At 41.7% G+C, this 25,487-nt stretch overlaps 3 protein-coding genes across 8 annotated transcripts in view; 2 read left to right on the forward strand and 1 right to left on the reverse strand.

Annotated features, from left to right (window-relative positions):
• coro2aa (coronin 2Aa) overlaps positions 1 to 5,288 on the forward strand; it is a 54,732-nt gene extending 49,444 nt beyond the window's left edge. For all 4 annotated transcript variants that reach the window (XM_038981221.1, XM_038981222.1, XM_038981225.1 and 1 more), the window contains 3 exons: positions 154 to 244; positions 1,516 to 1,769; positions 2,014 to 5,288. In XM_038981221.1, the coding sequence (XP_038837149.1) occupies positions 154 to 244; positions 1,516 to 1,769; positions 2,014 to 2,145 (477 nt within the window). In that variant the 3' untranslated portion in view covers positions 2,146 to 5,288. The remainder of the gene's footprint in view (positions 1 to 153; positions 245 to 1,515; positions 1,770 to 2,013) is intronic.
• Positions 5,289 to 13,963: 8,675 nt separating this feature from the next.
• On the reverse strand, positions 13,964 to 18,774 carry LOC120034657 (acidic leucine-rich nuclear phosphoprotein 32 family member B-like). 2 transcript variants are annotated; one of them, XM_038981250.1, is made up of 7 exons: positions 18,553 to 18,774; positions 16,113 to 16,262; positions 15,639 to 15,761; positions 15,187 to 15,373; positions 14,435 to 14,535; positions 14,278 to 14,341; positions 13,964 to 14,159 (listed from the first exon to the last, which is right to left on the reverse strand). In XM_038981250.1, the coding sequence occupies exons 1-7, from the start codon at positions 18,604 to 18,606 to the stop codon at positions 14,077 to 14,079; spliced, it is 762 nt and encodes a 253-aa protein (XP_038837178.1). In that variant the 5' UTR covers positions 18,607 to 18,774; the 3' UTR covers positions 13,964 to 14,076. The 2 variants fall into 2 exon arrangements, with proteins under 2 accessions (XP_038837178.1, XP_038837177.1); XM_038981249.1 differs by having other exon boundaries at positions 13,964 to 14,162; positions 18,553 to 18,773.
• A 3,668-nt stretch (positions 18,775 to 22,442) lies between these two features.
• hemgn (hemogen) lies at positions 22,443 to 25,391 on the forward strand. 2 transcript variants are annotated; one of them, XM_038981247.1, is made up of 4 exons: positions 22,443 to 22,575; positions 23,542 to 23,632; positions 24,219 to 24,691; positions 24,864 to 25,391. In XM_038981247.1, exons 1-4 carry the CDS (start codon positions 22,512 to 22,514, stop codon positions 24,977 to 24,979), a joined length of 744 nt encoding a protein of 247 aa, XP_038837175.1. In that variant the 5' UTR covers positions 22,443 to 22,511; the 3' UTR covers positions 24,980 to 25,391. The 2 variants fall into 2 exon arrangements, with proteins under 2 accessions (XP_038837175.1, XP_038837176.1); XM_038981248.1 differs by having other exon boundaries at positions 23,542 to 23,620.
• Positions 25,392 to 25,487: the final 96 nt, after the last annotated feature.

A 25,487-nucleotide genomic window follows, 5' to 3' on the forward strand; every position in this document is an offset into this window, starting at 1 on the left:
CTGAGCACTAGAACACAATGTAGTCAATCTACTGAGCACTTGAATACAATGTTGTCACAATCTACTGATCCAAATGCGTTAGTGCAATGTAGTGAAAACATGACAAACTCAGCATCAACTGTGTGTACGTGTGTGTATTTGCGTCCCCTGTAGTCGGAGTCGTACCAGGATGACATCTACCCCATGACGGCGGCGAGCGCGGCCGCCATGTCGGCCGAGGAGTGGCTTAGCGGCATTGACAAAGGTCAGAGGTCACCACCACAGAGAGAGGGTGGTCGTGCGGATGAGCAGGGTTATCGTATGTGTAACCGATGTGAAATGGCTAGCTAGTGCGCTAGCAGCCTTTCAGTCGGTGACGTCACTTGCTCTGAGAACTTGAAGTAGTGGTTCGGCTGAAGTAGGGTAACGATGGGTAACGATGCTTCGTGGGTGACTGTTGTTGATGTGTGCAGAGGGTCCCTGGTTCGTGCCCGGGTCGGGGCGACGGGACTGACGTAAAGTTAAACTGTTACATATCCTGTTTCTCCATAGTTTAATAACCTCAATTATGCAATGAGGAAACTGCAATATTAAGCACAAGTAGCTGGCTATACTAAGGAAACGAAGAACTGTATTCAAAAGGGATTTGTACATTATCAGTAGTATACGTATATTCAAGGGATATTTATACATTATGTATCAAAAAGTGTATTGTGTATTTCAATATGATCAGAATACGGATTATCAGTGTACGGGGTCAGCCATCAGACATGCAGGCTCTTTCATTTACAGCGAGGTCACATTGCTGTCTCTCAATCTAAGGTCCTAATAGGGCCTAATGCTGGATATTAGTTATCCGTTTGAGATAACATGGATTCCATTTGCTGCCCCCTACAGTGAAAAGGTCAAAGGAGGATCAAGATGTCCATTTAGCTGACCATGAAATCTGTTTACCTACAGTAGATGCAGACCTGGGTTCAAATATTATTTAAAATCTTTCAAAAATGTGGAGCATTTTGCTTTAGCCTGCCTGGAGTACCAGATGGGCGGGGTTTGCAGTTTTGATACTATTCTATTGGTTCCATTGCCCCTGGCAAACTCAATTTAGCCCAGTTGAAGTATTTCAAATAGTGTTTGAACCCATGTCTGCCTAGAAGCCTCAGCTGCATCCTATTTGCTCCTCTACGAGATGTGACATTCTCATTTGTCATGTGAATTGCCAGGAAGTTGCCCATTATGCACCATTCGTACAATATATATCTACCCTGCAATGTCCTGTGCAAAGAAGACCCTGGAAAGTTTATATTCCATCGTCCTCTATCATGTCTTTGAACCTTGATTTGGTTATAAATTGTGTTCGTAATTCAAATGTTCTGATGTAAAAAATATATACAGTATATATATGTTGACCTTCAAAGAAATCTTGACAACAATAGCATTGTGTTGTGTTATCATCAACCAACCATATGTGAGACAGTAAGAAGGTAATCATTACATTAACATCATGTTTGCTCTCTCACCTTCCACCTCCACTAGGCCCGGTGCTCCAGTCCCTGAAGCCTGGGAGTCGAGTACCGGACTCCTACCCGGAGCTGAGCTCCGGCCTGGGCAGTAAGGGGCTGGGCAACTCCCTGGGCACTCGGAGGTCCCAGAGCCGACCAGGCCAACTGCAGCTGGCGTACATCCAGGACCAGCTTGGTAACAAGGAGGGCAAGGAGTGCAGGAGTAAGACGTCTGTCAGCAACGGACAGGACCCCACGCTCTGCTCGCCTCCCAAAACAGAGAACGAGGTATGGGGCGGTTTTGATGTGAGTTACCCAGCCTGGTTGTATACCATTCTACCGTGGGTTGAGGAAGGTTTAGTGTATGGAGGCTGTACTGACTGTATCCTATCCCATCATGGGTAGGGTAGGAGTTTTGTAGGTGACTATATAGGGTCAGAAAATATCCTGGCCCTAGTCTTGCACTCACTCACATTCTTTCTCAATGTGTGTTCCGTACGTGCGTGCGTTTGTGTGTGTGTTGGGTGTGCAGCTGCGTCTGAAGTTCCACAAGCAGCAGGAGGAGATCCGGCGTTTGCGGGAGATGCTCAACCAGAGGGACGTACGCATCAAGCAGCTGGAGCTAGAGATCAACAACGTGAGGAATTCCCAGGGCTCGCACTGAGAAGAGGCTCACCTTGCCCCCCCGTCGTACCAAGCCACCCTCACCTCCCTGGATTACTCTCTGACCACCCCCTCCCCCGCTCTCTCACTCTGGGGGTCTCACTGTAATTAACACCCCTCTAACCCCTCGACCCCCACCTTCCTTACCCTAAAGACAAGGGCCCTTCCCAGGGGCCTCGCTGTCTCATCTCAGAACACTATCTGTCTCTGTGGATGGGTCAAAGCCTCACCAAGGCTTCTCATGTCCCCCATATATGTACATACACCCATAGACTCTCAGTCACTCCTCAATATGAAACATATTTTAATGCTACCGCATCACTATACATGTAAGCCGCTTGTCCCTCTCACTGCTCCTCTCCCCAAAGTCAGTTTTCGTTTCTCCTTTTGTACGCTTCAGAGCTATGCAAGTTTGATGTATTTTAGTTTTGTTTTTGTGGTAAAAAAATATGTTTATGCCCTTTTTATTTGAAAAATAATGAAAATAAGATGTACGTGCCTGTCTTTAAAAGATGGTGTGGTTGTCTCCTGGTTATATTTGAATGTTGTCTGGATGGGAGCAGATGTCACACATGATTGTAAGATACACTGAATTTATTTTCTATGCTTTGTGATTTTGCATATTTAAACAACTGTACATGGATGGATGCTGGTGGAGATGTCTGCGGTGATGTTTACATCTAGAATGACAGAATATATGTGTGGGTGAGAGAGGGGGAAAGAGACGTGCTTCATTTTGTTTATATTGAGTCAATTTGGGTCTTTTGCATTTAAAGGTAGACTCAGCGATATGACGTAGATGCAGAAAGTAAACATAGTGGGTCAATTTCCACAACAACTAAGGGCGTTGAAGCGTGAGGCGAAACTTCTCCGCTTTATTGGTCCCGCTACCGTGGTGTGAACAGCGTGAAGAGAACCCGTGCACATGCGCATATACAGTGTGTGACTGTGAGAACGAAGTCTTGCATCTCACTCGTCACAATATCTGCGGTGCTGCTCGTGGCAACGTCATTTCGGTGAGTCTAACTTTAATGAAGCTGCGTTTTGTTTTAATGACTGGTAAACTGGTGAAAGATCAATCAACTGAAAGAACAATCATTGCCCAGCAGCTTTTAAATACACAATTTATTTTACCCGAAAGCAGCCAAGGGAATCTCACTTGTCGTTTTTAAAATTGCATTTATTTATTCTGTTTCTTTTTTATTTGTGGACAAGAAAAGGTAGCCGTATGGAATGATGACCAATTACAGAGGCATGTTTTCACACCAGTGGCCACAGCTCTATGCTTCAGGCACACCATTGAGTATGTCTAACGCTGTCAGATAACACACACACACACCACATCATGTAGGGAGTGGGTTGGTAGGGCACACAAAGTTTTACTGTTTCCCTGTCTGGTGCTGGTCCATCCGTTTTCATTGTTCCCGAAGCCGCTGTGTAAAAGTAGGAATGTTTTTTTTTTTTTTAAGGGATTGAATGAACCTCAAAAAGCCATTGTGTAATATATGACTTAACAGGGAACTTAATAACTATGTTGTTAATTTGTAAGTGCTGACCCAAGTGATTGGGTTGTCTCTTGAAAACAACAGAGGAAACTGTAGAGGGGAATATATGTGTTTGGAGCAGGCTAATTTGGAACGTTCAGGATAACACTAAGCCTTTGTTTTTGATATGATGTCCATTGCTTTTGTGATGCACTACAGAGGAGGCTGGTTGGAGGATCTGTAGGAGGACATGCTCATTTTAATGGCTGGAATGGAATGAATGTAACAGAGTCAAACATGTGTTTGATATCGTTCCATTTATTCCATTCCAGCCATTACAATTAGCCCATCCTCCTATAGCTCCTCCCGCCAGCCTCCTCTGCTGCACAAGTACTTACTTGGTGGTTCATAATAGTTTGAAATGGAAATACTATGGCATGAAATGGGATTTGAACTGCTCTGTAATTGTGCATCATGATATGTTAGTTAGACAATCAGAGACCCACTGCCCCTGTCCAAAGAAAAGCAAGAGGCCAACGTTTGACTTGAATATCGACATTTTACACAAGCACGGCACACATACGCCAAAATATAATTGTGATCTATTCAACACTTGTGAGCAGGCATCTAGAGAAGACATCCCCTATTCCCATAGAGAGCAGTATTTTTGACCGTGGTCAAAGAGCAGCATGAGGGCAAGCAAACCACTTTCACTGCTAGTATAGATTTATTAATAATACATTAACACGTAACTGCATATGCTTGGATAATATTGCACTAAGTGGGCCAGGGCACCTGCAATGTGTTTGGTTTTAGCCTTTTTGTTCAGCTCATATATGCAGGCCAATGTAGCTCAGTCAGAGTATTGCCATGTGAAGGGTAATATTTCTAAATGGTACTTGACTGAATGGAGTCACTACTTGGCTGATGGCACCTTAGGGAAGACAGAAACAATCTGAAAACCGACTGTTATTGTAATCCTGATGGTCATTGTGGAGTGCATGTAGTCTATCTTGTCTAGCTAGCTTGGCATGTGTACTTTAGCAATACGTCTCTAGGTCTTTTGTAGACCTTTTGCATTTACTGCCAACTACAATGGCTAGATATCTGGCAATCACATCCTTGTACTACTACTTTGGTGCCTAGGCCTCTTTAAGCATTGTAGACTTCACCGACTACTGTATCCCATTTCTCTTCAGAAAAGATACGGTCAAGACCAAATCACAAAGTCCATTCCAGGGACTTGATGGCATTTTAAATCCCCAAACTGTGTGTGTGTCCCATTTATACATTTTTACAGAAGCAATATTTTAGCAGTAGAAAGAGCAGTAGCTTGAGGGAAATACACTACGATCACTAGCATTATCTTGCTCATTGGAAACAAGGACGTCTGTATAAATCAGTTGAAAATGGAGGGTTTCTGCTGGGCAATATCATGACTGAGCCTTACTGTGCCTAAGAATCAAGCTGCAATTTTAGTTTTCTTTTGTATAGGTATTATGATGTCTTTCAGAATGAATATTAATATTAGTGTTCACACAAATACAGTGAACAATTTATGAAATGATTCTAATTTTGTTCCTGTTATGTTTAATATTGTTTTTATATATATCAAGAAATACATCAGGTGTAGAGAATAAAAAAATAGGTGAAAACATTACTTTGGATATTTTACGTATTTTTTCAAGTCTTTTGATACCCATTTGAAGTCTCACCCAGTTGACTACTTCAAAATTGTGAAAGTCCTCAATGGCGCTTCCCATGCTAAAACGGGCTTTTGTTCACTAGTCCTCCATCTATCTCTATGGTTCAGGTGCATTATGACAAAGAGGAAGAGGGAGATCCAACTACCGGAAAATCTGACTCCCTCCAGCAGGTGGCATTTTCTGTTGTTGTTTAGCCCACCAAGCAAGGAGTTTTTGTATCGAGGTCAATGAGAAAGTGTCAAATTTTGTCAACAATGAATGGCTTATTTTCTATGTGAGGTTTATTTGATTTAAAATAAGTTTTCGTAATGCTTAGGTGGTTACAAGTGTACTGATATAAGTAAGACACGTGACATCCCGGTTGCTTTATATCGGTGTTGTCTCGAGATGGCTATGCACATTCATGGCATGAGGCTAGTAGCATAGCATCTTTCTCCATTGAATACAGGTGGTTGACATCAACATAATGAGATGTATCTACCGATCCAAAGAAAGGATAGGCGGGAGCTAGACACCCCACCGTGCCGCTTTGTGGACGAAGACTCCTGTTGTGAGGGAGGACAGACAAGTATCTTATCCATACTCTTTTTTTTTTTTTTTACCCCTTTTTCTCCCCAATTGGTAGTTACAGTCTTGTCTCATCGCTGCAACTCCCGTACGGACTCGGGAGAGGCGAAGGCCGAGAGCCGTGCGTCCTCCGAAACACAACCCAACCAAGCCGCACTGCTTCTTGACGCAATGCCCACTTAACCTGGAAGCCAGCCACACCAATGTGTCGGAGGAAACACTGTACACCTGGTGACCCATGTCAGCGTGCTCTGCGGCCGGCCCACCACAGGAGTCGCTAGTGCGCAATGGGACAAGGACATCCCTCCCGGCCAAACCCTCCCCTAACCCGGATGACGCTGGGCCAATTGTGTGCCGCCCCATGGGTCTCCTGGTCGCAGCCGGCTGCGACAGAGCCTGGACTCGAACCCAGAATCTCTAGTGGCACAGCTAGCACTGCGATGCAGTGCCTTAGACCACTGCGCCACTCGGGAGGCACCCTGTATATCCATAATCTTTGATGAGGAAGGGGAGGGCCTTGCATTCAGGAAGTTGTGGGGACAAACCATAGAGATTAATAGGGGACACATTATTTGATTTGATTTATTAGGATCCCCATTAGCGACATCTAGTCTTACTGGGGTCCGGCACATACAGACAAAATACTTTACAATTTACGTGTGTGTGTGTGTACACATGTTAGTACATACACACAACAAGTAGGTCACATGGGGAGAGGCGTTGTGCCATGAGGTGTTGCTTTATTTGTTGTTTGAAACCAGGTTTTCTGTTCACTTGCTCTATATAAGATGGAAGGGACTTCCATGCAGTCATGGCTGTGTATAATACTGTACGTTTCCTTGAATTTGTTCTGGACCTGGGGACTGTGAAAAGACCCCTGGTGGCATGTCTGGTGGGGTAAGTGTGTGTGTCAGTGCTGTGTGTTAGTTGACTATGCAAACAATTTGGAATTTACAACACGTTAATGTTTCTTATAAAAACAAGAAGTGAAGCAGTAAGTATTTCCTTAACTCTTAACCAAGAGAGACTGCCATGCATAGTATTAATATTAGCCCTCTGATTACAATGAAGAGCAAGACGTGCTGCTCTGTTCTGGGCCAGCTGCAGCTTAACTAGGAATTTCTTTGCAGCACTTGACCATATGACTGGACAATAATCAAGATAAGACTAAACTAGAGCCTGCAGGATTTGCTTTGTGGAATGTGTTGTCAAAAAAGCAGAGCATCTCTTTATTACGGACAGACCTCTCCCCATCTTTGCAACCATTGAATCTATATGTTTTGACCATGACAGTTTACAATCTAAGGTAACATCCAAGTAATTTAGTCTCAACTTGTTCAACAGCCACACCATTAATTCCCAGATTCAGCTGAGGTCTAGAATGTAGGGAATGATTTGTACCAAATATAATGCTCTTACTTTTAGAGATGTTCAGGACTAGTTTATTACTGGCCACCCATTCCAAAACAGACTGCAACTCTTTGTAAGGGTTGCAGTGACTTCATTAACTGTGGTTGCTGATTTGCATAGGGTTGAATCATCAGCATACATGGACACATATGCTTTGTTTAATGCCAATGGCAGGTCATTGGTAAAAATAGAAAGAGTAGAGGGCCTAGAGAGTTGTCCTGCGGTACACCACACTTTACATGTTTGACATTAGATATGTTTCCATTAAAGAAAACCCTCTGAGTTATATTAGATTGCCATATCGTGGATTCAGAGCTGAGGTTGAAAAGCCATAACACATACAGTACCAAGTTTGGACACACCTACTCATTCCAGGGTTTTTCTTTATTTTCTACATTGTGGAATAATAGTGAAGACATCAAAACTATGAAATAACACAAATGTAATGTTTTTTTGACTGGTAATGTACGTTTTCAAAATACAGGTTATGGTCAATAATATCAAAGGCTGTACTGAAATCTAACAGTACAGCTCCCACAATCTTCTTGTTATCACTTTCTTTCAACCAATCATCAGTCATTTGTGTCAGTGGTGTACATGTTGAATGCCCTTCTCTATAAGCATGCTGAAAGTCTGTTAATTTGTTTACAGAGAAATAGCATTGTATTTGGTGAAACACAATATTTTCCAACAGTTTGCTAAGAGCTTGCAGCTAGCTGATTGGTCTGCTGTTAGAACCAGTAAAGACCGCTTTACCACTCTTGGGTAGCGGAATGACTTTGGCTTCCCTCCAGGCCTGAGGACAAAGACTTTCCTCTAGGCTCAGATTAAAGATATGACAGATAGGAGTGGCTATAGAGTCAGCTACCATCCTCAGTAGCTTCCTGTCTAAGTTGTCAATGCTAGGAGGTTTGTCATTATTGATTGATAACAATAATTGTTTCACCTCTCCCACACTAACTTTACAAAATTCTAACTTGCAATGCTTTTCTTTCATTATTAGTTTTTTTTTGCATTAGTACGATGGCTCACGATTCGTTGTCGGCATTTCCTGCTTAAGTTTGCCCACTTTGCCAGTAAAGTAATCATTAAAATAATTGGCAACATCAAATGGTTTTGTGATGAATAAGCCATCTGATTTGATGAAAGATGGAGTTGAATTTGTCTTTCTGCCCATAATTTAATTTAAAGTATTCCAAAGTGTTTTTCCCATCATTCTTTATATCATTAATCTTTGATTCATAATATAGTTTCTTCTTCTTTTGTTGAGTTGAGTCACATAATTTCTCAATTTTCAGTAAGTCAGTCAGATGTGTAGCCAGACTTATTAAACACACCTTTTGCACCATCTCTTTCAATCATACAGTTTTTCAATTCATCATCAATCCATGGAGCCTTAACAGTTCTAACAGTCAGTTTCTTAACAGGTGCATGTTTATCCATAATTGGAAGAAGCTATTTCATAAATGCATCAAGTGCAGCACCTGGATGCTCCTCATTAATCACACCAGACCAACAAATATTTTGAACATCATCCACATAAGAGTCACAGCAAAATCTTTGGACACTATTTTAAGCCCAGCTTTTGGAACTTTGGCTTTCCTGGATATAGCCACTATATTGTGATCACTGCATCCAATGGGTACGGATACAGCTTTACAACAAAGTTCTACAGTGTTAGTACAAATGTGATGAATACATGTGGATGATCTTGTTCCTGTGGTGTTTGTAAACACCCTGGTAGGTTGATTAATAACCTGAACCAGATTACAGGCACTGGTTAAAGTGAGAAACTTCCTCTTGAGCGGACAGCTTAATGAAACCAGTCAATATTCAGGTCCCTGAGAAAGTAGACCTGTTTACATCACATACTGTACACTATCAAGCATTTCACACATATTATTTAGATACTGACTGTTAGCACTTGGTGGCCTATAGCAACACCCCAAAAGAAAAGGCTTTAGATGTGCCAGCTGAACCTGCAACCACAACACTTCAATAACACTTGGCATAAGATCTTCTCTAAGCATTACTGGGATATGGCTCTGAATATATATATAGCAACACCTCCCCCATAAGCATTCTTGTCTCTTCTATAGATGTTATATCCTTGCATTGCTACTGTTGTATCATAAAATTGATTATCTAAGAAATGGCTAATATGAATGCTATCTGATGTTATTGATTTCATTAACCTTATTTCTAAGGCTACTGGATATTTTCGTCCCTTTCCTGGGTAGTGTTACATTTGGATATGTAACACCCATTTTCCTAACCAGGGAGAAGTCTGGTTGATAGTGGTCTGGGGTCTAACTAAACCCAGGTGTAAATAACCCCAGGTGTGTTCTCATTCTCAACCCCAGGTGTGTTCTCATTCTCAACCCCAGGTGTGTTCTCATTCACAACTCCAGGTGTGTTCTCATTCTCAACCCCAGGTGTGTTCTCATTCTCAACTCCAGGTGTGTTCTCATTCTCAACCCCAGGTGTGTTCTCATTCTCAACCCCAGGTGTGTTCTCATTCTCAACCCCAGGTGTGTTCTCATTCTCAACCCCAGGTGTGTTCTCCTGCTGCCTTGGCAGCAGCTAATGGGGATCCATAATAAATACAAATACAAATTCCCTATTCAAATACCCTTAGTTTAACCTGACCCGTTATCAGACACACAGAAACAAAATGCACGCAGCAAAATGTCTCATTTCAGAAATGATATTAGGTATGGAAAAGCAACACCTCTCTCAGTAAATAGACATATTCATAAATCATATAAGATATTAAATTGCGGGTAAACATAAACCAGTCAGTATGGCACCAAGTCAACCAATAGACTTAAAACCATATCACTGTCATTCACCATACATGTAAAAGCATACACATTCAATAACAGTCAAAAAGGTTGCAACCTTTAAAAAACAGGTACCCCTTAACTATCAGAGCTCTGTAATGTAATACATTTTACTACGTTGCAGGCCTGTGCTTCGTGTTTGTGTGTGTGGCTTCTGGAGCGGGAGTCCCAATGCAGGCGAGAGCGGTCCGTATTCAGTGCAGTGGTGAGAAACAGAGGGATCGCTTTTCTAATTAGCCAGATGACGTTTCTTCACGAGACTCAGAGGAAACCCTAGTATTTCCTGGAATCTAGGGTCGCGATCTGAGCTCACCCTAAACTACTCTGACACACGGTACTCACTATACAAATGTCTCTGCCCCACGGCTATTGTCATTTGTTCCCTTCACTTCCCCTACTATCCCTCTGATTGGCTAAGGCAGCAACAGGGATTACCTCTGGGTTACAGATATGACCCGTTTCAACATGGCCATTGCCATTGAGGGCTTCCACCATTTTAAAGTAGCCAACTGGGTAGGGTTTCCTATAAGTTGGGAGCAATCAGCCAATGCAGAATAAGAAAATGTACCTCTTTAAAATGGAGATAGCCTCAATGGCGCTGCCCATGCTGTCACAGACACTATAATGGCACAGATACAAAGATGAGTCCTCTATCAAACCCTCTCCTCTTTTCCCTATTTCAGCATTTCTTCATATCAAATGAATGCAGAGAACAGTTTGAAGTGTGAATGGGCATCTGACCCTGTGGAAAGGCTGGTCCCCCTGGAGCACAAGGTTGTAGGTTCATATAAACTCAGCAAAAAAAGAAATGTCCTCTCACAGTCAACTGTGTTTATTTTCAGCAAACTTAACATGTGTAAATATTTGTATGAACACAACAAGATTCAACAACTGAGACATAAGTTGAACAAGTTCCACAGACATGTGACTAACAGAAATTTAATAATGTGTCCCTGAACAAAGGGGGGGTCAAAATCAAAAGTAACAGTCAGTATCTGGTGTGGCCACCAGCTGCATTAAGTACTACAGTGCATCTCCTCCTCATGGACAGCACCAGATTTGCCAGATCTTACTGTGAGATGTTACTCCACTCTTCCACCAAGGCACCTGCAAGTTCCCGGACATTTCTGGGCGGAATGGCCCTAGCCCTCACCCTCCGATCCAACAGGTCCCAGACGTGCTCAATGGGATTGAGATCCGGGCTCTTCGCTGGCCATGGCAGAACACTGACATTCCTGTCTCGAAGGAAATCACACACAGAACGAGCAGTATGGCTGGTGGCATTGTCATGCTGGAGGGTCATGTCAGGATGAGCCTGCAGGAAGGGTACCACATGAGGGAGGAGGATGTCTTCCCTGTAACGCACAGCGTTGAGAAGATTGCCTGCAATGACAACAAGCTCAGTCCGATGATGCTGTGACACACCGCCCCAGACCATGTCTCTCCATCTCCAAATCGATCCCACTCCAGAGTACAGGCCTCGGTGTAACGTTCATTCCTTCGACGATAAACGAGAATCCGACCATCACCCCTGGTGAGACAAAACCGCGACTCGTCAGTGAAGAGCACTTTTTGCCAGTCCTGTCTGGTCCAACAACGGTGGGTTTGTGCCCATAGGGCCAGTGATGTCTGGTGAGGACCTGCCTTACAACAGGCCTACAAGCCCTCAGTCCAGCCTCTCTCAGACTATTGCGGACAGTCTGAGCACTGATGGAGGGATTGTGTGTTCCTGGTGTAACTCGGGCAGTTGTTGTTGCCATCCTGTACATGTCCCGCAGGTGTGATGTTCGGATGTACTGATCCTGTGCAGGTGTTGTTACACGTGGCCTGCCACTGCGAGGACGATCAGCTGTCCATCCTGTCTCCCTGTAGCACTGTCTTAGGCATCTCACAGTATGGACATTGCAATTTATTGCACTGGCCACATCTGCAGACCTCATGCCTCCTTGCAGCATGCCTAAGGCACGTTCACGCAGATGAGCAGGGACCCTGGGCATCTTTCTTTTGGTGTTTTTCCAGAGTCAGTAGAAAGTTCTCTTTAGTGTCCTAAGTTTTCAGAACTGTGACCTTAATTGCCTACCGTCTTTAAGCTGTTAGTGTCTTAAAGACCGTTCCCCAGGTGCATGTTCATTAATTGTTTATGGTTAATTGAACAAGCATGGGAAAGTGTTTACACCCTTTACAATGACGATCTGTGAAATTATTTGGATTTTTACAAATTATCTTTGAAAGACAGGGTCATGAAAAGGGGACGTTTCTTTTTTTGCTGAGTTTACAAGCTGGGCAATGTGGTGGCATTCACGCTAAAAAAAATGGTTATGAATACCTGGGGTCTCCTCTCCTCCTGAGTACAGCACAGGTAACGGTGGAAAATCCCTGAAAAAAGTAGACACTTTGTTCTTTAAGAGCATTTTTTGCCTATTAAAACTAAGTGTAAACTTTTTTCCAGGGACTTATCCCCATAATCACTGCTGGTTAGTGTTCAGGCACCCCAGGGGGGAACTCGATCATTTATGGCACCCTTCCGGCCAACATCACCACTTTCTGGCCATCTTATGTTATGCAGCCACTCCCAGTGGCCTTGATGCGCTCTGTGGCAGTCCGCAGTGTTAAGGCAACCCTGCTCCAGAGCCAGGTTCAACTTTATAATCCCTTGCTTAGGGGGGAGATCCTTATGCCAGAGCCACTGACTCCTTCACATTCATTATACTTATTTTCTTAAATTTGACATCGGTAAATATACACTAGAAAACAGGAAATGGGGGTTTGAACCCATAACCTCATGGATTGAAGGCACATACTCAACTGCACAGCCATATTTTAAGGTTGACAATTTACTACCATCTGCAGTTATGGAATGTTTACTCACAAGTCTAATTCATTGGCTGATTCCTCCTGGTGACCTGGATGGAATTCTGTGATCTTTCCTTAAGCCATAGGAAGTCCCACCCAGTTGACTACTTCAAAATGCTGAAAGTCCTGCTGTACATGCTAAAACAGGCTTTTGGGCACTAGAATCCTCAAATCTCTAAGAGCACTCAAAGCGAAACAAATTAGAATTGAACCAATAACCTCTTTTGCAACTCTCAAAGTCAAACATACAAAGAGAAGTGCGAACACATGGCAGCTCTGGGGTTAAAGTGGATTTCACATCTTCCCATTTTTTCCTTCCCTCCCATTCAAAATAATAAAATGATGAGGTGCAACATGTCATCTTGTAGAGTGACTTTGAAGTTTCCATTCTGAGGCCTTAAGGAAATTAATATTCTATGTAATATAAAAACGAGTTACAGACTTTTCCCACTGAGGCAACCTATTGCAATCAGCAGGGGGTGAGACAGACGACTTGCACTTAACTCAGATTCATTAAACTCTAGAGCAAAGCGCAAAATTGTAACATTTTATTTACAAAGTAGTTTGGTCATACAGGAAGTAAAAATGTAGCTACAACCTTGATTTGTGCAACAGGCGGCCACAAAATCATAGCTCGCTCATCACACAGCTGCTATAGCAATAATTTTATTGGGGGGGGGGGGATAAGGAACGAAAAATAAAACAAAGACAAAAGAAGAGGGGGAAGAAATAATAAACCCAACAACATAAAATATAAATTCAGAGTTCATCCAACAAAATATTAAAAAGCACAGACCCAAAACTAGATACCAGTCCCAAAGTCCTCACACAGGTATACATAAAGGGGGAGTTGACAGTGAAATTGTGGAATGCAGAGTGGTGCGCTGCTTGAGAACCTTGGGAATAGCTCTCGGTTCCATCGGGAGCAGGCAGCTCCACTCGGACCACCCATCCAGTACAGTCTTTCCCCACACGGGGACTCAAAGCTGGGGGAGAGACGTGGCGTAGGCAGGGTGTAAGGGTGGAGAGGGAACGGGTTGGTAACTTGACAGGCTCTTGTTTTTTGCTCTTAATCGTCGTCCTCATCGTCATCATCATCGTCATCTTCATCATCGGGTTCTCGCTTTCTCTTCTCGCCTTTGACAGCCTCAACTTCTAGGGGAAGTGAGAAAGAGTTATTACACTGTACTTAGTAAAGTATCCCAAAGTTAAACTTTTTAACATGAGTTTCAGACATGAGCTTGTGACAAAAAGTATGACAATGACATACCCTCTTCATCCTCGTCCTCATCCTCCTCATCTTCAACTTCACCATCAATGCCAAGGTCTTCCTCCTGGAAAGAAGGGACAGAGCAGGTCAGAATCAACAATATGCCCCCTGTTGATCTTTAAAACTATTGAGTCAAACAAACCAAAAAGGGGTTTACCTCCTCATCGGCGCTGACCTCATCTTCCTCCTCTCCTTCTACTCCCTCTTCATCATCATCATCCTCCTCATCAAAGTCTTCCTCCTCTCCCTCCTCATCTTCTAAAAACAAAATAAATACATCACATTTTGATTCAGAGCAATTGAATAATTTATCTGAGCAAACCAAAAACATTTCAATATAGAAATTCAAATAATACATTAGAACCATTTAGATCTAATACATTGGAAGGTTGTGCAGGACTATGGTAGATGAAGGAATCAATCTCTCTTTTCAGAGTGTTAAAGAGTATTTATCTGGTCAATGTCAGTGTATTATGTCTGTTTGCAACAGTGTGTTATGTGAAAATGTGATCATATTACAAATTGTATTTTTATGTTTAAGGACTCTTGGTAGATTAGTCCAACTGAGGACTAAAAGATCCTAATAAATATCTAATCACATCCATTGTCAGTTATCACATGCCGACAAACCGTACAAATAAACAATAAAATTCCCTTGCATGACAAAACACCCACGATATACTAATATGGATTGTAATATATAATATGCCATTTAGCAGATGCTTTAATTCAAAGCGACTTAGTCACGCGAGCATACATTTTATGTATGGGTGATCCCGGGAATCGAACCTACTATCCTGACGTTGCAAGCGTCATGGGCTAACAACTGAGCTACAGAAGACCCCCATTCAACTCACATCTGCACATTCCTCATATTCCCTCAAAACACACAAAAAAATGGATGCCCACCCTCATCCTCGTCATCGTCCACACCGTCGACCTCTCCGTCCGAGTCGGATGCCTCTCGGTCCTCCACATCGTACCCGTCCAGGTAGGTAAGCTGAGGGAGCAGCTTGAACACACTCTCCCTGTAGTCATTCAGGTTGGTCACCTCACAGTTGAACAGGTCCAGAGACTTCAGGCTGTCCAGCTTTTTCTGTGGGACCAAATGGGTGTAGGGTAATTAGGGTGTGAAAAAACACTGTCTGAATAAATCTAATTTGATTTTAGAGCACACCTTTTGCCCATATAGGCTAGCAAACAAATTTTGACTAGAGCCACATAGGGAAACAAATCAGAAATTAGTATAAAACAAATCTGCCTGCCAACTATACAAGGAATAGTGTCATTTGAGGCATAGCCTGAGACAATGAGATGGTGTCGCACTGTATTGTGCTCTACCGGGAGTTTGGTGTACCTACCAAAGGTTCCAACGTACTGATGTCTTTCAGTTTGTTCCCGCTTAGATTTAGATGTGTGAGGTTGGGGAGTTTCTCTGCTAGCACGTCAAGGCCACCAGAGATTCTGTTGTCACTGAGTTCCAACTGCAACATAATGTGAAGACATATCAGTCACCTCTGTCAACAACAAAAAAACTCCCAAGCAAGTAACAGTCTTTCAGAAAACAATGACTATGCCCTAAATGGAACCCTATTCCTTACATAACAGTGCACTACGTTTGACAAGGGCCCTCAATAGTGCACTATATATGGAATAGGTTGCCATTAGGAATGCATACAATGGCTCTTTCTATACCCCCCAGGCAGAATTTACGTTTTTTTTTAAAGGAGTCAACAAAAAACGTTTTTTCTGTCTGGACAATTGCTCCTTTATGATCTAGTCAGGTCATTACAATACTGTAACTAAGTAACTTGTGTAAAAAAAAAAAAAATTACCTTTTTGAGTTTCCCAAGTTTGGGAAGGTTGGAGACTGAGATTAGGCCAACGTTTATCAAACTGAGGAATTCCAGATTGACGAATTCTGCTGTGAGACCTTCAATTTTCCCTTCATTTGATCTGCAGTTATCCAGGACAAGTTCTCGTACCTATAAAAATGTGTAAAATTGTAATTCAAAGAAAAGCATATGTATGCATTGTTTACAGATGCACTACAAACACTAAAACTGAGGATGCACACATATTATAAAAGCGTTATTTTACGCATATATGCAAAAATGGTGTGGGAAAATCTGTTAAGAATGGTTACATGTTGACAACAACATTTGCGGCATTAATACAACAACAAAAACTACGATTGAATCTAAACTTCATGATTGAAAAAGGTCAATACACAAAATATGGATCTCAATGACAGGAGTGGTTGTTATTCTGACGTTTTCCTGATTTATGTATGAATACTTGCAACCTTTCAATTCCTCACAACAAAATCTCATCGTTTAAAAAGTTCACGTGAGGGACAGTCGTTACGCAACAAAAACTCGATAAAAGGGTTGAAGAAAGTTAACGCTGAACGTCAAATATCATGATTTGCACATTGGCAAAGTGAAACATTGATGCAAAGTGAAACATTGATAAGGCTGTCGAGTGGAGTCATCAATAAAGGTATTTGGTTGCATGATGTTTTATGTCGAGGCACCGCGGTTGTTTCTTTAAACCAGCTGCCACGAGGAAGAACCGCACAATACAGTTCTACCTTCACTTGCCCGCTGTTCAGTCACTAATGACACATGCAATGCTTTTTGTTAGCAAGCTCGCTACAGGCTAGCCATTGCCCTTTTAAGCGCTGCCGTGCAGTTGAGGACCTGCAAAGAGAAGCCTGACTGCCCGCCATTACCTACCCTACAGCAATGGAAAAGATTGCGAATATACCATGTAAAGATGCACTTTTTTATTTTAAAATCGAATTTATTGGGGAAATGGATCGCCTAGTCGTCGAGCGAACGACCGATATGACAGTTTGTTACATTATATCACCGTTTCGTAAACAACGTCGAAGGAAATATTCAGAACGGAAATTAGTCAAACAAAGATGGAGCCTCATTTCTCCAGAGCTTCAAAGACGGCAGAATGACAACATGGCGATTCCTGAGATACAGTATGCAGAGTTCTCTAAACTCTCCGGAGATGGATGACTGTTTACATGCAGTAATTACGTAAAATCATCCCTTAAAATTAACTTTCAATGTAGAATATTTTTATCAATGTTTGCATGAAAACCAGAGAGCGTCAACGTCGAGTTTTAGCAACCCACGCACCGAACGCAGTTTCCTCTGTCTCGTGTCATTCAGGCAGGCTATTGCACGAGCCGACGACCAACACGTTATTCGGAGATTGTCGGTAGCCTAAGCATTAGACATTTTAAATTATTAACATACAAAATACCGAATCTGAACGTGGAGGTTTGCCAGTTTCAATAAGTATTTCGTTTGCTTTCGTGGTAGTTGTGGGGAATAATATGGCGGGAACCAAACATTCGCTGGCCGCTGCGAATTAGCAACATTGTAACAAATCAGCTTTAATTTGCGAGAAATTATTTAGTTTATGTATCTCAAGTCGAACAATAATATTTGACGGAATGTTAGGGTAGGCATGCAACGTTAGATCATCGGCGACATTGTAGCTGGCTAATTCCCTCAACTTCAGTTGATTCTTAGCAAGTAATATAAACGTTACATTACTAGCTTGCGAAAAGGGGATGTAATAGTAGCAGTTGTAGCCTACAAGATGTGCATGAGTCGTGAGAACAAACGTTAATGACTAATTTTGTTTGCTTGCTAGCTAGCAATCTGTGTCCCTACCCAATTCGTGGAAAATGTCAAAAAGAAGCCACCCGTGATCTCATGAATGATATCACAAAAGTAGGGGCATGGGGTATAAACTTAATTTTTGATTCTTGTTGTGGATTTAAGTGCATTGTAATAAAGGGCGCCCCATTTTAGAATTTATGCTAGCAACAAACATGGCTACCAAGGTCTATATAAAATAAACCACTCCGTCAATGTCTAACGCATCGTGGAAAAACGTCTCCTACAACACAGATGTAGAAGTTAACAAATAATTGAGACAACGTTGTTGCATTCGAACCGTGTGTGTGCAACATCTACCCAGTGACTGTGAAACTTAACACTGCAATAATGCCAGAAAGCAAAAATAATCGCCTTTCGAAAGTAACGATTGAATATTGTCTTGTTCCCCCTCACGCCCCAACGGGGACAGTGTAATGTAGCTTGTTACAGTTAAGTATTTTCTGCTCTATTAATAAATGAGAAACATTAAGCCCATGTGGTCACCATTAGCTACACAGGTCACTTGGAAAGCAAAAAAGTATCAAGCTAGCCAGAAAACTAAAGGTTTGGTTTAAAAGGCACGACTTACATCAGATGGGGTCCTGTTTCTTAGTTCCAAGTGGATCCTCTTTTTCATGTCCATCTCGCCCTACGAAAGTTGAACTTTTCTCTTGTGTGTCGGTGTAATTTATATTCAGTCCAAAGGCAGAGAGATGCCCTAATGGAGGAAGAATATGGGACTGTATAATGAACTGAGCCAAACGCCAAGTTACCCGCGGAGAGGAGAAACCATGGAGGGAAACGGGACTAAAACAAAATATATTCTCAATAGCGCCATCTCTGGTCAGAAACGCTCACTGCCGTTAAACAGGCATTGCAGTCACAAAACATGACGCTGCCATGAAACAACTGGGGTGCGATTTATTTCTGGGGGGAAAAGTGATGTATTATGTACAATTCTAAGTTCAAACAAATGTATTTGGTTAGTCTTTTTATTTGATTATTTTTATAAAAATAACCCGTTTGTAACATTCTGTAATTCGGAGATTATTTGAAACATATTTAATAAATCAATTGATTACATAATCAGAAATCATTGCAAAATTGCTAAAGAAAAAACAAATGAAAACAGGACTATTATTTACTTTATTCAAACATCTACAGCAGAGACGTTTGAGCTCCCCTCCTCCCAGCCTTGACCCCACTCTTCGAGGGTGTCTCAGGGGGATTTGGGATATGCCAAAAGTACATTTCCATTTCACATGTGTATAATACACACTGGTACATGTGTAAAACAGGACAAACCCAAGCAACCACCTAATTATTGTATTATTTAAAAGGCCTTATTTTGAAATTAATTAATAAGATACCTGTTGACAAGGCAGCGGCAAATTAATTTCATAGCATTCTTTGTTTATCAGTACATTTCATCGTAACCTAAACACATTACATTGTTGTCCTAATGTGCGTATGCTCAATAAACATTACACCCTATTTAATGTGTGTACACTTATTTCATTTATCAATAATCAGCATCTCAAGCAATATGAAGATGCCCGACAATCTCATACAATTTGCCCTTTTATTAGAACCGGTAGGTAGAGTGCGTTTATTTGGTTTACAGTGAAGCGAGCATTGTATATGCACACCATGATGGGGTACTTCTCCCTTACGCTTCCTGCATAGAGACGCAAGATCCCTGAAGCAGAAGAACACACCAGTGTGCCTCCCGCTACCACCAAAGAGCACCTTCTCTCTCTGTCAGAACAAGAAACACTTACACCTATGGCAATTATGAACCAGCAACAAATTACCTTAGTGAAAATTGATATTCATCAACAAGCCAATTTATTTATTTACATTTTTTATTTTTCAATGAAAGAGTCTCTTGCATCTCTAAGTGCATCTCTACAAAAGCCTTTCGTAGGATCTAGTCAGGTCACCAACGTGTGTCCTATTCAAGACTAACGGTACCTATATAACTACTATGCTTGAGATAGCTATGTGTTTCTATTTTGGTGTGGATTTTAATTAATATGGTGGTAACATTTGTAAAATTGTAATCACAGCTTTTAAATCACAATATGTAAAACATGAAAACAGCAGTTTTGTATCTTGGATATGAATGCAACTATGGAAGTTGCTAAAATAAATACCATTACAGGCCCTACTGTACTATGCTGTATATTTCAACCATGTTTTGAACATGGTAATCGGTAATAGAAAGTATTTACCAGGAGAGGGCACTGCAATGTCTTTGTACAACCTCCTCAAACTGATGAGGTTATCATGCATTATGGGTGTGTGTGGGTGACTTCTCTCTTCTCTGACTGTATCTGCTTATCTAATCGATTGCTTAGAAATATGTGCAAGCCTTTAAAGGGGCAATCAGCAGTGGAAACAATAACAGAGTGTTTTTTCGCTGCCCCTGTTTTAGTAAACGGCTGAGGGAGAAATGTAACCACTCTCAATTCATAGACAGAGGTATGGATGCAAGGACTGACCAGCCATGAAATCAAAATTATAATTTTAAACATGTTTTGAGGCTACTTAGTTTACAAACATTGGAGTAAAAAAAGCTTATATTTTGGGTTCTGATGGGGTAGGATAGTTGAACTAAGCTCATGAGGCATTTATAAATTATATTCTTCAAAAATCAATGGGTACATATCATTAATTTATACATCCAAAAATGGATGTAGCAAGTGCAGATTGCCACTTAAAGAGACAGAAGGGGGTACATTATTGTGAACCGGCTGAGTATAATATCTATGGAATTGTTAGTGTGTTAGTTGCTTTGATTTTGACAGCAGGATCCCAGCAAACTGATTTTCCTCAACATGCATTTTTCAAGGTAGTTTTGTGTATGTGTGTGTGTCCTCATTTGTTGTACATTGAGTAACTTTTTTGGTTGATCTACTATTGCTTTGCATGTTGTTCTGCATAAGTGTCATTGTCAAACTCCCCTCCAAAGCTGAAGATGAAAATAGAGGAGGTGTCACATATCTGGTAGTCCATAGATTATTTGTAGGGCAGTACTCTTTGTGGCCTTGTATTGGAAGTTGCTAGTCTCCCATAATTAACTGTTTAGGCTATGGTTTACTTAGTATTTTCAATGGCTAACAAAGTACTTGGCCGTCTACTAAGTTGATGTAAAATTATTGTTTGAGAAAAATTCTATTTGACACTAAGTACAGTAATCAAGTATAGGGCCTCTTAGTAGCACTGTGCCTGACTGAAGACTGATAGGCAGTTGAGTCTTATTTGCTCTTAGTGAAGCAGTGGCTTCCAGAGAGGCTCACTGGCTCAGACACAGCAAGCCGAGGCTTCAATGTGCAGGGAGAAGATTGAGAACACACCCAGAGAATGAGCAGCTCCCTTGCGATGAGATAAGATGGTTATGCCTCCACTCTACTGTAGAAGACCCTGAGGCGCAGGGTAGGGGTGCTACTTTTGCCGCCAGATTCAAAACAAAACATGTCGGTATTTCAAGGTTTTGTGTCTATGTTCTTCCTTTGTGAGAAAGAAAAAACAACAGCCATAAAGTTATCTTTTTGTCAGACTAGATAGTATTCAGTGAATGGATTGGAGGACATTGTGTTTACTTTCCAACTTATAGGAATGTATACTGTAGTTCCAGTGAATCTGGTATATAGGATACATTTTCTCCGCACTGTAGTTTTCGAAAGAGAAAAATACATGGCCTAAAGTATGTAGACTATGTATTCAGTGTTTGACTTGGGCAGGAGCTCCCCAGAGCTGAGTATCGGCACCTCAAATGTTCTACTGCTTGAGCTCCTGTTCCTCTTAAAGAATATTAGCTCAAAAGTATTGTGGAACTTCTGCACCTAAATATAAACAGTACCGTCACCCAAAGTGAGTACCGGCGGCACCTCTTTCAGTCCAAGTCAAACACTGTATCTATGTAGGGCCGGTGTGGAGCCTTCCGGAATGTGTGCATGTCTATGGCTATACCCTTCTAACGAGTTGCACACAGTCTATCCCAGAAGCGTTGACTCACAGCTAGCTAGCCTACCTACACTGTCTGCCTCAGTCCCTCTGGGCTTTATTTCCTCTTGTTGAACCCTACTGTGCTCCTTCTCATATCACTCACTGGATATTGCATAACACCGAGGGAGAAATTGCCTGAATTCAGTCATTCTCTCTCCTGAGCACCAGTGACACACTCCACACCTTTTATTTATACTGTGCTGCTCGCTATTCTCAGACACACACATCTGTATAGGTAGCCCCATGACAACTCTCTCTCTCTCTCGCACACACACACACACACACACATATACACACACACACAGCCAGCAACATGGCCTGCTTTTTTATGCCCGTTTTGTGCCAACTCCTCCACCTTTACAAATACGATAAGAGCTGAGCCATAAGAACTCTTCCAGGGCTATGGTAATGGTTAACCAGATAATGATTTTTGGGGGGCGGGACTTGCAAACAGACATCATTTTTTCTCAACGTTTTTACCCCTCTCTGCTCGCTTGCCCCTCTCAACAAGTTACATTAATTTCTACAGGAGGCAAAATGGAGGGGACGTTCGATAAAGAGAAACCAGAGTTGGAATATAAAAATCCCAATGATCACCAAGGTAAATGACCTCTGAACATGGTCTCTATTCTGTGTTTTATATTGAAATATCCAATTATTTCTCAGATGTACCACTGTTCTCTGGAAAAGGTTACTATCTTAGTCCTAGTATTAGTATGTCATAGTGTCCTTTTATTTGTTAACATTGGCTCTATTCATGCATATTCCTGCCAATGTATTTTGCTGCAAACTGGGTCACAAAGGACTTACTGATGGTTGATCTGTCCAAACAGATGTACCACTAAGATGATTGCAACTCAATAGGAACATGTATTTGGAAGACAATTTTACTGTAGATGTTCTCTGTCTGTGTCCAGACATAAGTCTGTTTGTGTCTCATACTGTATGTTTGCAGTCCCAGACACCATGTATTAACATGTACTAATCATCCTATACAATGCTGTTTTCAATTCAACTTTTTCTTTCAAAAGCAGCTCAAACAATGTAAAAATGAACTATAGACATTGAATTCTACCGTGCAAATATAGAGTGAGTTATAGGGAAATCATGCATGCTCTAGAATGCCCTTCAAGCCAATCAGAATGGAGTATTCAACAATGCCATGGTATAATATGTACTATCATCCTATACTTTGGTATGCTGATGGTTTATACAACTGCTGCTACATAGCTGCATTGGTTTTGCAGTCAATTTCTGACACAAATCATACAACAGCATAAACTACTGGAGCATTCAAATATGGAGAGAGTTTTGTTACCACAGCATAAACCAATAATTGATCAAGTACAGAGAGGACAGTGAACAAAATCATAATGAAACAAAGTGCCTAAGTAACCCAATTTTTATTGAACCATTGTCAGTTTATTACGATATTTACTAAATGTGTCTTACACTCTGACTATTGATGTAATAGAATTCAAATGAGGAATGAGAGTGAAGTGTCCTGTCTGTTGTTGATAGCTGACTGACTGACTGGCTGACTGGTGTATGTTGGTCGGTGTTACAGGTGGGATCCAGCGGCGGCTAAGAGACAGAGACCTTCTCAAGAAAAGAAAGGCAGAGGCCGAGGAGAAGGCGATTAACCAGTGGGTTTATGGGTAAATGTAGACATTAAGAAGAGGGGCAGAACTAGTAATGGAAGAGGAAGAGGCTTAGATTTGAACCACTAATGACGGTTTTGTGCTTCAGCCGACAAATGTGTTTAACTAGAAACTTGAGTGGACTATGTGGGCTTCAATACAGCTGCCAAGCCCTTTGTCCTTATTGGCTTACTCTAGTGCTTGCTTACGTGCTTAAATAAGTTTGGCTGAAAAGCCACTTAACATGACTTTATGTTTTTGTATGTTTAAAGAATGTAAGACCAGAAAATAGTAATAGATGTGTTGTACATGCATAAATAAAGTTGTGTACATGAAACAATATATTTGATAATGATCGTATTTGGCTGCCTATCGGTCTTCCAGCCCATATTGTCCAATATGAAGCAAGAGGAAACCGAAGGTTGCTTAGGCGTTTCCAACTATTGGCACCACACATTTAGATCAAGGACTTTGCACTATCAACAATGCATGAATGAATATCGCCAAGCTTATCAACGTAATCAGCTGCAAAGTGTAAACATTCCAGTTGCGGGGAAGTGTATAATGACGACCCACGACTACATTTCTATTTGTGTGACATCAGGGTAGAGAGCAGGAGGAAGAGAGCGAGGGGAAGAGAGGAGAAGAGTAGCTCGGGAAGACGGGGAAGGCCGAGGAAGACTGATCCAACACCGGAGCTCCCGGCTTCCCAGGAAGTGCCAGAACAGGAGGCTGTCATTGTAAAGGTGGTGTCCAAACCAGTGGAAGTCACCCCTGCCCCTACCTTGATCTCACTATCCCCATTCCTTCCGGTGGACCCTAGCCCGCCAGAATCACTACCGGCGTATGTTCCCCCCGTCCCAGCCCCTATCCCTATCCTTGCCCCTGTGCCTGTTGTTGCCCCTTCTCCAATGTATAACCCTGTTACTGCCCCTGCGCCATCCCTGTTGGAGACCCTGTACACAGAAGGCAGTGACCAGGGTAGTGAAACACTGGACCAGGTGCTGATTGAGGACTTGGGTCCTGATGAGAAGGAAGACATCCCTCCATCTCAAAACAACCGGGGCACTGATCAAGGTACTAATGGCATCAATTAATTGATGTCTCTTTGCAGTCATGTACTTGACTTCTGAATATACTGAAGTGGCTGGCCAATGAGCTCATTGGGATGTTATCTAGCTGTGAGGGATATGATCTTGTCACATATAGTATAATCTGAAATGTTAAACTAACCACCTTTCTGTCATAGGTTCAAGTGAGGAGCCGTCTGTCAATGTGCCTGAACAGAATAGAGTGTTCTCTACGTTCCCCAGGTTCTACACTGGTGCTCCTTCACAAGATCATCCACCAAGAAACTTATTCTGAAATCCACTCAGATCTGGCCTCTGATAACACACAGAAAGATTACATGCATAGTAATCTATTCTGTCAACATGTGCATTTGAGAGGTGATGCAGTTTTGCCTTACTGGTTAACTCATAGAGTATGGATACGAAATGTTATGTACAACGAAATGCATGAATTCCAGCTTTAAACCTACCCATGGATTTATTTATTTTTGCTTCATGAATGGTGTCTAAATTTGTTATGTTGCAAGAACTGCACTGTCTGTATTTAATAAATGATTTGTACAAGCTAAATATGGCAGCATTTGAAAATACATTTGTATTTAATCATTTCTGGTAACTGTGTTTTCTAATTGTGATTTTTTTTTATACTAATGGTTTATTTGAGATAAGCGCTATGATAATAAAGGTGTGATGCTTTGTTGATAATATGACTGTCTCCTTGTTATGATCATCTACAAAACAAGAACAAGTCTCAGTTCCTCAATACTACCCTCTGCTGTCCTTTTACAGTAGTGAAACTCTCG

Source organism: Salvelinus namaycush, chromosome 42, assembly GCF_016432855.1.
Source record: "Salvelinus namaycush isolate Seneca chromosome 42, SaNama_1.0, whole genome shotgun sequence".
In the NCBI taxonomy this organism is placed as follows: domain Eukaryota; kingdom Metazoa; phylum Chordata; class Actinopteri; order Salmoniformes; family Salmonidae; genus Salvelinus; species Salvelinus namaycush.

Bases quoted from the DNA above. Each gene is read 5' to 3' on its own strand.
- LOC120034657 (XM_038981249.1), bottom strand. From the start codon at position 18,606: ATGGACATGAAAAAGAGGATCCACTTGGAACTAAGAAACAGGACCCCA. The intron at 15,762-16,112 runs GTAATTTTTTTT...ATTATGTTGCAG, and splicing joins AACTTGGGAAACTCAAAAAG to TTGGAACTCAGTGACAACAG. The intron at 14,163-14,277 runs GTATGTCATTGT...CACTTCCCCTAG, and splicing joins TGAGGACGAGGATGAAGAGG to AAGTTGAGGCTGTCAAAGGC.
- hemgn (XM_038981247.1), top strand. From the start codon at position 22,512: ATGGAGGGGACGTTCGATAAAGAGAAACCAGAGTTGGAATATAAAAAT. The intron at 22,576-23,541 runs GTAAATGACCTC...TCGGTGTTACAG, and splicing joins AAATCCCAATGATCACCAAG to GTGGGATCCAGCGGCGGCTA. The intron at 24,692-24,863 runs GTACTAATGGCA...TTTCTGTCATAG, and splicing joins CAACCGGGGCACTGATCAAG to GTTCAAGTGAGGAGCCGTCT.